The sequence below is a fragment of the Cinclus cinclus genome, chromosome 5, assembly GCF_963662255.1.
Source record: "Cinclus cinclus chromosome 5, bCinCin1.1, whole genome shotgun sequence".
In the NCBI taxonomy this organism is placed as follows: domain Eukaryota; kingdom Metazoa; phylum Chordata; class Aves; order Passeriformes; family Cinclidae; genus Cinclus; species Cinclus cinclus.
Window position 1 is genome coordinate 26560464 of NC_085050.1, and position 13312 is coordinate 26573775.

At 38.3% G+C, this 13312-nt stretch overlaps 1 protein-coding gene across 1 annotated transcript in view; it reads right to left on the reverse strand.

Moving 5' to 3' along the window:
* The window catches only part of SCFD2 (sec1 family domain containing 2), a 186124-nt gene that overhangs the window by 131068 nt on the left and 41744 nt on the right, over positions 1-13312 (reverse strand). Inside the window, exon 4 of the mRNA XM_062492778.1 lies at positions 5563-5738. Coding sequence (XP_062348762.1) covers positions 5563-5738 — 176 coding nt within the window. The remainder of the gene's footprint in view (positions 1-5562; positions 5739-13312) is intronic.

Here is a 13312-nt window from a genome sequence, read left to right on the forward strand (position 1 = left end):
GAGACCATGTGAGACAGGTGCCAAGATACTTCAGGGTTTTATGAAAGGCCATGAAATATACCATATATCTTGTGTAGTATAAATACTTAAGAAGTTAAAAATATCACACGTGTAAGGGAAGAATCCAAATGGGTTTACATTGTAATGGAGACAACTCCAGTGTAAATGCAAGTCTAACAAACACACGGCTACCTAAGAACTAACAATAAATAATTTGGAAGCTTAAGTAATTGATACATAACTATTTTCACCAAACTAATTACATTTGATTGTTTAGTTGTGTGTTTGAATGTGTGTCAGTTGTGTGTGTGTTTGTGTGTTGAGAATGTGTGTCAGTGTCCAAACTGCAATCTCATCTAAAAAGATAACCAAATTCCACAGGACGACCTTTGCAATCACCATGGTATCACGCAAGACAACTCATTCCATATGTAGCTTTATGTTGCAAAGTGACTGAGCTAATTTCAAGATTCATTTTTTTTAATGTACAATCTCTAATTGTGATCAGCTAACAGTATGGATCTTCTTTCCAAATACTGTTGCAATACCTCTTCTGAAGAGATTAACTGATTTACTGATTGTAGGCCACCAAAAAGAAAATTTATTGCACTGAGCTGAGCTACGTAATTATAAATTACACATAGAATAAGCAATATAAATAATAACAACAAGGAATGTCACTGATCTTAATCTAGTCTATGTAGAAGGTCTCTCAACAGCTGACCTATGAATTACGCTTGCAGAGCAAGAGGAAGCACTCCAAAAGCTTTTCTATTTTCTCACTTCTTTCTATTAAACTGCTTGCTTCAGCAGACCAAAGCCCATGCTTAAGCTCTTGGTTTACCCCGGTTTAGAGTCAATAACGTTACATAGTAACTACTGTATCCTCCAGAAAACTGAGTGGTCTGAAAACTACATTGAGTTATAGGCAGGGAAAATTTGTAAGCTGTCTTAAGAGTTTCCAAATTTATTGGCAAACAATTCTGTGCAGGCAAGCATATGTGAGGAACGCCTAACCTATTAAGTGCAAGTAAATAATAATGCCGCCCTTGATTAAGTAATGAGTTGTGTAGCTTATATTTGTAAAAATGGTTAAAAATCACAGCAACAGGATGGCATGGTTGCTAACACCCTAGCTATTAGATCTTGCTACTGAAACATTAACTACAATATAAAATACTCAGCAGTACTGTGATTTTTCCACTTTTTTTTTTGCAAGTTTGAATGCTAATACTCATAAGAGAAAGAATGATGTCATTGATTAAACTCATAACTACTTTCTGCCAAAAGGAAAATAAAAACATTGGAATGACATCTGGCATTATGTGTCTGTTTCCTTAAAAACATGTTTATACTTTCTGTTTCTCAGGACACCAAGGACAACAACAAAATCTGTATTCTGACAAATTTTATAACATCTAATTAGTACTAATTAGTACTCGGAATTTTAAACATGAAAATACTATACTGTCAAGAGCTTTCCAACTAAGCGTATGTACACAGCTTCCACCACTAGAGTATTTGACCTACTTAAATTACTACCAGCCGTGACTAAAAATTCCAGTTGCTTTTGCTAAAATATTAGAATGTTCTCTTTTTTTTTATGGTAGCTGAAAGGACTTTTAGTCAGATAGGTGTCATAAAGGTAATTACATCCACTGATCTATAGGATGAAACTGTGAATGTGTTAATGATTTTTGGTTATGGATTGATTTTGTGAATTTGTTGGTTTTGTGGGTTTTTATAGTATTATTTATTATGAATTTAATTCAAATTACTCTTGAGATTATGTGACATTAACCAGCATCACAAATAAAATGTTGACAGTTCTAAGATCCAAGCATCACAGATTTTAGGTCTATGCTGAAGCTGTCTAATTTCCTGGAAAACTGTGAAATGTTGGACGGCAGGTGCAAAAACTTTGTGGCACAAAATATCTCAAGAAGCAAGATCTCCCTCTCCAACACTATAATAACAATGAATATAATAATCTTCCAGATATCCTTATTTTTGTCAATCCAGCTATTCTGGTTTTATATGATGGTACGTTTGCAGTTTTAGAAGGAAGTTTACCCCAAACTTCTTAAAAAAGAGAGAATGATCTTTTGGGAAGAGTCACTGAAAAAGACCCTAATCTTGGAATTTAAATGGTGGGGGTATTAATAAAATAGACTTCTACTCAGTATGACAAGTATTTTTAAGTCTTGAAATAAATTATGCCAGAAAGATTCAGCCAATTCTAGGCGGTATCACCCAACCTTGGGAATTTTAGAGTAGTGCCATTCAAAGAGGAACAGCATTTTCCCTTGGGGCACATTATAGTCCCATTCACACTATCTGCTGACAAACTGAATTTGGAGGCAGAAATCCCTGCTCAGTAAATATATGAGTAGTATATGTTAAAAACAGCAAAAGTTTTTTTTTTCCTCTCACAGTGTCACAATTTGTTTACCCTGGAGAGAGCTTCTCTTGAGCTTTTGTATTTCATAGGCCCATACTGCTTAATAAACCTGCAATAAAGACGTACATTTTAGAGGAATATGGAATATAGCTAAATAGTATGGAGTGGCAACACTCTTACTTTGTTACTGCCCTAAATATTAAATCTTCACTTGCAGGAAAACAAGGCAGTCACATGAACACTGGGGAGTTACAGGCTGTGTGGTGCAGCATTTAGTCTGTGTTCCCTTTCCTAGTTATCCATTTTATGGATGGTCAGAAGAGAAAAAAAAGAAGATCTCAAGAGAAGAAAAATACAATGGAATAGGATATCTCCTTGGTAAATAGGACAAACTGTTTCAATTCACACAGCATTTAAAACTTCTCAGTAGTGAAAGCTCTATCATGTGCAGAGGTAGAGCAGTAGAACACAGAGAAAACTTGTGACTGACAAAATGAATAATTTTGATGCATTAGATCACTCTTAGATCATGATCCTCTTTCCTTTGAGGTCAACACCACGATTCCATTGAAATCTGATTTCACTCTCAAACTATTCATCCATCCCAGGTAAGGAGAGAATGACACTGCTCTAAATATGCAGCTGCACTTTTAGCAGACCTTCAGTCAAAAAACAAACTTCCTTGATGCAGATGTAAAAAATGTAATGAGCCAACACAGGTCCAAAAAATGTCGATATTTTAGTTATGACAGAATAGTAGAAGTGGGCTATTTTGACCTCTAGCAGACCATTTTTTGAACCGAGTACTTGCAATCGAAAAGGGTAAATCAAGGAGTAGCGAGAAAAAGAGAAACAGAAAAGGTTATTCAGTGTAATAGACTAAAAGTTTCCTATCAACAATGTGTTTTTTTCAGAAAAGCACAAAATAGACTGAGCAGAGAAACATGACAGCCATCAGAGAGATCCAGTAATGACAGAAATTCCACAACTGTGCAGATTTATTTTTTGGGAAATCTGAGATTCTAACATCAGCTGTTATTACTGGGTTATCTCCTTTAGCATCAGCTGCAGTCTGACATGCATCCATCATCAGAAAATCTAGAACTCCTACATTGTCAGAGACCAGCAATATTAGTCCCAGTAGATTTTTTACAAACAGTTATCTTCCATGTTCCAATGTGCAAGAGAAACAATACTACTTTCATGTTGAAACAAGTACTTTTTACTGAGGATTCTTTAAGATTTATTATTTTAAATTATATGAAACATAACAAATATGCTAAAGAATTTCTCAGTAGTACTGCTGAAATAAACTATCACAGCATCAAATTTAGTGCAGTGTGCTATGCACCAACCATCCACAAAGTAATGTCCTGGTTGATTTTTTGTTAAAGTAAAAATATCCCTAATGTCTTCTGGGTCTCAACACTTTGCTCTCCCTACAAACCCCTGACAACAGGGGCTCAAAGACAGGCCATGTGCTCAGAAGCAGATAATCCATGTCAGATTTTGTCTTCAAAATAGAGTCTATGTAATTCAAAATAACTGTTGTTTGAACTACTGAAAATAAGTATGTGCTTAAGGAACAGTTACAAATGTTAGCCTAGAAAGTTTGCTTTGGCTAACACAGTTTACCTTAATATGATGGGTGGAAGGCAGAGGGTATAATCCAAAGCCACCTACGATTATGAGAGTGCTTGTTAAACATTTCTTTTTTATGAAATATATAGTTTGGTTGTTCCTCACCTCTGTTTTTCCACTCCCTGCTGATTTACTGCATGGCTTTTATATAGGCAGCTGGCTGTTGTTGTGAAAACAATGCTGAGCTTGCAGTTTTATTTTAATTCGAAAGCTGAATTGGTTTTAAGGTGGAACTTAGCCAGCCTCTGAGAAGAGCTATGTGACATGACTCACCGTGGGAGAGAGAAGGGAACTATGGGCTGTCAGTCCCATCCTCTGCAGAAAAACTAAAGAGATGAAAGAAAACTTCGAAAAATAAGAATGGCTGGAATGAGTTTTTACCTGAGGTGTGGTGTTTTTTGTTTTTTTTTAATAAATAAAGTTGCCTATGATCCTTCAAAATATTTCAGTCTTAACAACAGACAATAATTTTGAAAATTAATTTAGACAAGAGCATGCTACTATCTAAGTTTAGCAGTTTTCTGCTCTCCAAACCTTGCAGAAAGTCATTGACTACAAAGCTATGAAGTGTGGGCATATTCTTCTTGAAGCACCAGGGACTGTACCCTGTTGCCAGAGATCATGGGGAGAATCAAATTGTTTGGTTGCTCTAGACACCTGGTTTTTAGAGAGGTATCTGGTTTTCACTCATTTAAGGCTGACTCTAACTTCATTAGGAGTTCATTCATCCAGACATGTCTCTTGCTAGGGTTTTGGAAGATGGTTAAAACAATAAAATGGCAGAAGAGACAGTACAGGAAAAAAATGTTTCGAGCTTTCTGTGAACTTCAGCAGAAATCAGCTTTACTGGGTTCTTAGAAAAAGCTCCTCCTTTGTTTGGTACATCTCCAAAGGTTAGTAGGATAGAGTTCAATATACCACTAACTTTTAATATCCTGAGAGCAATCCAAATGTGATAGAAAATCGTATGTAAATAATACTGTGGTCACAAACAGGATGCCATAAAAAATGTGGAGATGGGAAAAAATGAGGGTAGATGACAGCTGTGAACAAGAGAAACCTCACTCTCTTGGTGCGTGGAATTTCCAGCTATTTTTTCATCTACTCAGCAAATTACACAAGTTTCGCACTTACATAGTAACAAACTCCACTCTGCATTTGATTCAGTACGTTACCTCAAGAAACATATAATAATAGTAATAATAATAATAATAATAACAACAACAACAACAACAACAATCCTATGCAATGCCAGAAGTTATATCTTCTTGAAACTTCATATAAATGCAAAACTGTCATCCAATTCAGATTCCTTATATACTTCATCTTTAATGCCTACTCTTTTGTTTATAAAATTTCTTAGACACAGCTATATAAAATAAATATGTAGGTTCCCATTCCTTTTACCCATTTGGTAATGAGGAACAGCTCTGTAGAAAGACATCCCAGCACACTTCTTCATAAACAAATACAAGCTGCAGAATGCAATGGAAAATCAAAACATTAAACATAATGTGTACCTGTAGAAGTAATCTCTCAAAGGCAAGGAAATTGTCCCATTTGGAAGTCTGGGGGTGTTTCAAAGTCTGGACCGTGGCCAGCACAAGCTGTAGAAGACCACAGTGGTTCTCCAAAGCTTTAAGATTGTTTCTGAAAAGCTGAATGTATGAGCTAAGCTGTTCTGGGGTGACTCTGCCTGTAGAAAGGAAAACAGGACACAGCATTCAGTGGCAACAAATGCAAAACTGAATTTTTAAGAATACAGTGAAAATGCTATAGAGAACTTTAGAGGCCTCTCCACCATGGGCTTGTTCTTAGCTTTGCTGCAATCTTTGGGAGCTTCAGCTGTGGCAACAGGTCAGGACAACGACTTATATGATTCATGAATTGTGCCTCGAGGTATGTAATACAGCAGGTTTTTAACAATGCACAACAGACGCATAAAGGATAATACTTTTGTTTTTAGCCAAAGAGGGACATTCACTTCAGCTAGGGAAATAATATTTGATGACTACTTCTAAACAATCTTTCTGTCTTTACCAGAAGTCCAATGGGAATTTGCAAGCCTTTTACCTTACAGCAAACTCAGATCTTTTCACCACTTCCTGAGGGTGCATTTTTTGATGAGTCTTGACTCAAGAAATAGGTATAATGTTAGTGACACAAGGAATTGATTTCTGGAGCTGTTCTTGGAAGGGACACTTGCAAGGTGTGACTGTTAAGTTTCTGACATGCAGTAACCACAACATGATTTCACCAGCTGTTTGAAAATAAACACCCCAGTGCCCACACATGGTCCTGTAGATCTCTCCTTATTAAAGAGCATGACGGGCACCATTTGGGCCAGATCAACACTACAGGATTCGCTGCTCTTCCATCCAACAACAAAATGCCAGCTGAACTGCTCAAGGAATTTATATTTTGGAAGGGATCTCCTTCAGGAAGGAAGGCAGCTCATTTATCCCAAGAAAATCGTCACAGGCAGTTATACATGCCATCAACAGATAGGCAAAAATGGTGTCAAAACATCATCCCAGTTGCAAGTCTGGACTGCAATCAAGTCCAGGGCTGGTTCCTGGAAGCCTCTGCCAGTTACAAGTCATCTTCCTCAAGCAAACCAGACATAAAAAGCAGGAATATATGACACAGAGTGAGCAGGATCCTTTGACTTAAATAGGACAATCTTTGGTGCCAGGAAGACATGAGAGTGTCCCGATGCTAAGTGGTTCATAGCTTACAACACTGATCATTTCAGTCAGAATTTTTCCATAAGGGAAAAATCTTGTAAAATTGCCACTGTGTTTCTTCTCTTGTGTTTGGTTATATCATCACTTAACAAGGCTCCCCATCTGCCTTCATCCTTTCAGTTTCATATAAATGGCAAATAAATGATTCCAACAGCAAATAAATGTTGAATGCTCTTCCTCTTAGTTTCAGTGATAGCAAGGGCGGTCTTTGGAAGAGCATTTAGATTTGGGAAAGCTGCTAAATAAAGCGAAAACACACAGGCTCTTTATGTGAATTTTAATGGAAAGCATCAAACCGAAAAGTCAGCAAATTAATAGACAAATCAAGCTGACACCACTCAGGCCAGAGGGCTGACAAAAGGCTTCCACAGTTAGCCCACGTAGGCTAAAACAGCAACCATGGCCATGTGTGTTTTTAGACTAAACACTGGAGCTTTCAGTCTTGTTTTATTTCTTTTAAAGCTGTGTCAGGCAGATTTACACGGTGATTTGAAAATGTCAGTCCATGATGCCTTGCAGCATAGCTTTGATAATGACTGCATTATTACCCAGAGCAGTCCTAATATATTGTAGCATATTCAAAATCTGATAACTTGCTTCAATTGAGAAAACATGCAGTTGCCAGCCCTCCCCTCATACAACTGAGAAAAATAGGAGGGCTTTCAAGACTTCTGATTTCAATTAAAAAAAAAAAAACAACAAGAGTTTTGTTCCACATTGTTCCTTGTGAAAGTGAATCCAGATGCAGCACTGGATCAGTTTGAGATCCATTCAGCACCATTTTAGATAAACAATCAAATTCTTTCCCACCCTCAGAATAACACCAAAAGAAAGTCCAGCGCATATGTAAGTTTAAGGAAAATCCTGACCTTACAAGTCATTAACAAAACTTCTACTGGCATTAAGGAGTGCAGCATCTCATCTGTGATATTTACAATACCCATAGAACCACTCATATCCAGGGTCTGAGAGCTCCAGCCAACTTCTACACAGCAATCTCCCTGGACAGCTGGCTGATAAATATAGTTCCAGCGTTCTAGTATTCCAGTAGCTTAGGAAAGGAATTTGGGAAAGTAATTGGTGGTAATCAACAATTAAATGACTTTTCCTGAGGCCTAAATCCTCATCATCTTCCCTGCTGCTTGCTCACAGAGAGAAATATCAGCACGACAGACTGACATTAATCTAATTTCAACCCTACCAGCCCTTTGGATTTTTAAAGTCCCTCTGTTGTTTCAAGTCATTTCACTGCAGTGTGGCAGATAGCCCACTGTGGCAGATTCCTAAGAAATCAAGAGGAGATCTATTTCAAACACATCATGTCTCAACTGTCATTTTATTCTCTTAACGCATATTTTGAGCATAGGCAGAATATGGCAACTACTGGCAAGAAGACTTTAGTGCAAGCATCTTGTCCTGCTCTCTTTTTCCTGCCCCATCACAGCCACACACTGCTCCAAACTCTGGATCCATGCACAGTCAAAAGTCCCATAGTCAGAAGTGAATATCATAGCCTGATATTTCTTGAGAGAAATATATTATGCTGACAAAGCACTTGATAGTTTTTAAGTTCCTGGATGTAGAAAGGAAAAGCTTGACTTCAACCACTGTTAGAAGACTTTAAAATACTGATAACCTTTTTGCAAAAATGCCAGGAATTATATATTGTCTAAGAACTAACCTTTGCCATTAACAGTTATCAAGAAGAATGTGTGAAGCAGGTACATTTATCCCAAACTCTGTAAACTACATTAAATGCCAATACAGGACTTGAAAAAACAACATCTACTGAAAGCAACATTAAAACAAAACAAAAACCAATACCCCCACAGATAAAAACAACTACAAACCTCAACAACAACACAAATCACCCCAACACTTTGAAGCCTCATGCCTCTTCATAAGTATAAAAGAGAGGATAAAATCAGTAGGTAATCACTGGGAAATCACAGTGAAACCCAAAAGTTAACAGAATATAGGAGGATGGGGAGCAGGGAAGAAAAGCAGACTGATGATGTTTGGATACTAATTCAGCTACAAAACAATGAATGGCTAGTTTGGCACAATTAACATATTTGCGCACTAAAGAAATAATCTTGGGAAACAGAACGAAATAATAGTGTAGGGAATGAGACTGGATATTACAGAAGTAACAGAAACATGACAGACTAGTGACCAATCTCACTACTGAGGGACCTGTCCCATCCAAGGAACACTGAACATCAGCGTGATGAAGCAACCCTGTCTTTTAGTACTCTGACAAATGGAAGATAAAAAGTAAGACAGAGACTAGACTCGCCTAGGAAAATAGAAAACTAACATTTGTGTCAATGAAATGGTGAATTAGCTACCTTATTCAGCTGACATCAAGAGTGTGAAAAGCTTCAGGACAAATGTCCAAGAAAAAAATATCTTACATCACACCTAAAAAAGGGATAAAATACAAAGAACATTTATCAAAGAACATCATGTCAAACTGATACATAACTAATTAAGAAATTAATTACAATTCACATGGATTTTACATAGCATTAATTGTGCCATAATCATATTTTTGTGGGAAAAGACTAAGATTAAAAGAATTGTAAGATAACTTAAGAAACACTCAAAACCAGATGGCAGGTAATACGCAAGAGAGAAGTACTAGGATATAAAAAGGAAAGGTAAAATAAGAGTGTTCTTCTGTGTGCTTGTACATATCTATAGTACAAATTTTTGGTAATAAATGGTGCTAAAACAGGTGCTGTCAGAAGCTTGTGGAACGTCGTGAATAAGGAGAAAGAACAGCCAGCAGAGCTGGATTGCTTTGAGTATTGGAAAAATGTAAGTGGGATGAAATTGAAGAGTATAAAAATGATGTGTTTTGAGGCTAGGGCAAGAGCTGTAAATGTGGAGTTAAAACCTGGAAATGACGGAAGAAGGAAATAATGTCTAGGCTTCTTCACTGTACAAGAGCGGGTGCAATTCCTTTCATGTGACAGTTGTAGTAAAATCAGGGCCATAGAAATGCCTCAATACAAAGCCTCTCCCTCCAGGAGCACTCTGCGCAGTTCAAATCACTCCCATTCCTGGAAGTTTAACTGAAAACTGTGATGCATGCACAGAGAGGTTACTATACAATTAGGATGACAGAGAACTAAAGCTAGGAAAGACAGAAATTTCTGGCTTATATTGGCTCCCTGTACCAGCTGGAAAAAAACAAGGTCTTTCTGAATGCATAAAAAATATTTACATGAAAGTTCAATATTGCTACCACAACCAATGGGGATAAGTAATATGTGAATATATTTACACAAGACATTAAGAAACATCACTGTATCAATCAGTCTTCCAGCAGTGGAGGCAAGAGTGGAGGCCAATAAATGTCACTTATTCTAAGGTGAAGTTTGATGAGTGTCTAATGAGCAGCTGCATAAGTGTTCACAAGACTTAATTCAATGCAAATGGCCCCCTTCAATCCTTTATTCATATCATAATTAATTTGTCAACATATTGGTTGAATTCTACCTCCAACTTTCTAGAACTTACAGCAAATCCCAAAAGAACTGCAGATCAATTTTGCCTGCTTTTCAATTACAGAAGGTGTTGCTAGGTTTTGGTTTTGTTCTTTTAATGATCAGTTGAATAAATAATTTGTTGGTAAATATGAAAATAGTAGCACTGAATATCAACATTTTTGATGTTTGACTGTACAAATATACACAGTTCATAATACGTGTACAAATTAGGACATGCCCAATTAGTCTGAAGGGAAGAAGTATTTTTGTTACTGGAAAAGCAGATCACTCAAAATAGACATACTGTGGCAGAAATTACCAGCAACTCATATTAAAGGTCTGTCAAAAATCTATGTTTGAGTAGTAAGAGTAGACTGAGTGGAAGAAAAATACTTTCACCCTAACAGCTAAAACAAAAAGTCAACTGGACAAACCACATTTGCAGAAATTAAGAACAATTTACCAGCATGACTTTTTTTCCATTTGAAACTAATGCTGCAGTCTATGTAGTGCAATGAAGGCATTGCTTCAAGAATATTACTATTTTTCAAGACACGTGTACTGGTAGAAGTAATTTTTTAAAATTCAGAATCCGAAAGCACTTATGCATCCCATAAAAATTTATGGATGAACAAGGTGTCTAAAGAACAAAGGTCAGAATTATCAATGCACTGTTCCAAGCATCCAGGCCTTATTTTTTTCATATAAAACTTAGTTAATTATCTCCATAGGGACAAGGAAACAAGTAAAGAGGAAAGTACAGCGACCAACTGAGTAAATCAGTGTATGCTCTTCCAAGACTGCAGGAACCGCCAAATACACACAGCTTTTAACTTTGTTCAGTTTTGTGCAAGAACACAGAGCTTCACTGGCTGGAATCCGTTTGCTGAGGTCCATTTTCCACTTGAAAGAACCAAGAAAAAGAAACAATCTTGGCACGCTTACGTTCACAGATGAGATTTTTCAAGTCAGTAGAGGGCTGAAGAAATCCAGATAAATTGTTTCCCTTGTCCACAGTCTAAGCAACACAGACCTATCTCTCCCAGTAGCAATGCTGGATACTTGTGAGGAATGTAGAAAGTGTTTGTACTCCACAAAGCCAACTGGGAAACTGTGCTGCTAAGGGAGCTGGATATTTGACAAACTGACTGAGAGCAATTTAGCAGAACAGATGATGCCCCTTACGTCTTCTTGTTAGTGTGATTTCCAGATGTTGTTATTAACTCAAAATTCTTTTGTACTTTTTGGGAAGCCTCAATAAAAATCTTTAACAACAAGTGACAGGAAAATAATTTAATCTCAACTTGTATTTAGATTACTTCTAAAGTCATTCAGCCCTTAAACTGTTAATAAAGAAAATAAGAACATCAGCTAATCCCTAGCTCTTTGGAGAGAAGGAAAGTAGGCCAGTATGAGATGCTGTTTGGCTGGCTTCTCCAGAATAAGGCTCTGGACATGAAGAGCTCTAAACCTTACAGCAGACTGAAAGCAGATGTCTCAGGCTTAATTCTAACAGCGCATGCTCATCTCCCACAAATGCGAGCCCATCTGTTCTGGGGCCTCTCCCTTTTTCGTGGCAGAAACACCAGTACCCAGACAACCCCATGGTCACAGATATGAATACAAACAGCATGTCCCCACTAGAGCAATGCCAGGCTAAGTCCCTTTGGGGAGTCTGAGCAGTCCCTGAAGTACACCCCAAAGTATGCTGCCACAAGGCAGTGGCAGCCTCCTGCTGCCTGTCCCCACAGCACTGATCGACCCTTACTGACTCCCATTCCTCCTGCCACCTCAACAACACGTGCAGAACACAGGCAGAACAATGGAAGTCAGCCACTCTTCCCTGTCTGTCATAGGCTTTCTAGTACTTCTCAAGACCTTAAGGGAGGCAGAACCTGCCTTATGTATTGCAGTGGCTTTCATGGAGCCATATACAAGGGTGACAACTACGTCAACGTTTAGCAAATTCTGGAATACAGGCATATACCCAGAACAAATAAAGCTGGCCCCTATTTACTACTCAACTAGCACTTGCCATGTGAGCTTGAACATCTAACCCAATTTGGCTTAAGTCCCATCAGCTATAGCATCGAGTTAGTTATCCCAAAAGCAGTTTACTGTCTATCACTAGTGTCCTGGTTTGAAAGACAGGTGTTTGCTAAGGAAAGCAGAAGCTTCCCTTTGGACTGAAAAATATGATCCTTCCTTCCTAGAGATTATTATGATTTTGAAATTAAGGGAGCTCTCAGGCAAAGATATGGGGGTAGGAATAACAGCTCTTTACTAGTATATCTAACAAGACAAACAAGAACAACAACAGCTATGAAATTACCCACAAACAGAACAGTAACTCAGTCCCAGTGTTTTTTGGCTGCAGGCACCTTTTCCCTGAGCTGCAGTTCCCGGTGCTGGGGGCGGGCGGGTCCCGCAGAGCTGCAGGAGGGCTGGGGGTGATGGCAGAGCTGTCCCAGGGGGAGAGAGAGATGGAGAGAGAGCTCTCCGCTCACGGTGTGGGTCCCAGTGCTCAGCAGAGTGCTGGATGGTGGCAGGTTACAGAGAGAAGGCAGCAGGGCAGGGTCTGACAGCAGTGAGGATGGCTCCTGGCGCTGGGATGGCAGGGATGGGACAGAGGCAGCGATCGTCCTTCTCATCCGAACTCGGCGGGGGAAATGGGGAGAGCCAGAGCCTTCCGCTTCCTCTTCTGGATGTTTGGATATCGAGGGGTTTCCCTCTTCCCTCCCCTCCACCTTGTCACCAGGACCCAGTCAACAGGTACCTTAGCATGACAATGGGGAAAATTCCACAGAGGGAAAAGGGAGAGAACCAACCCCCAATAACTAGATGTATATGGTATCAATAAATCCTTGTTCTAACAGTGCTCCTATAGAGACTGATTATATTCACAGAAGTGCCATATGCTATTTTAGCTTTCCTTCCTAATAAGCCTTAAGCGTCTATTACAAAATGAAAACCATGCTTAAATATCAGTTCTGTTGACTATTCTTTTGAAATTCTTTTACATGCCT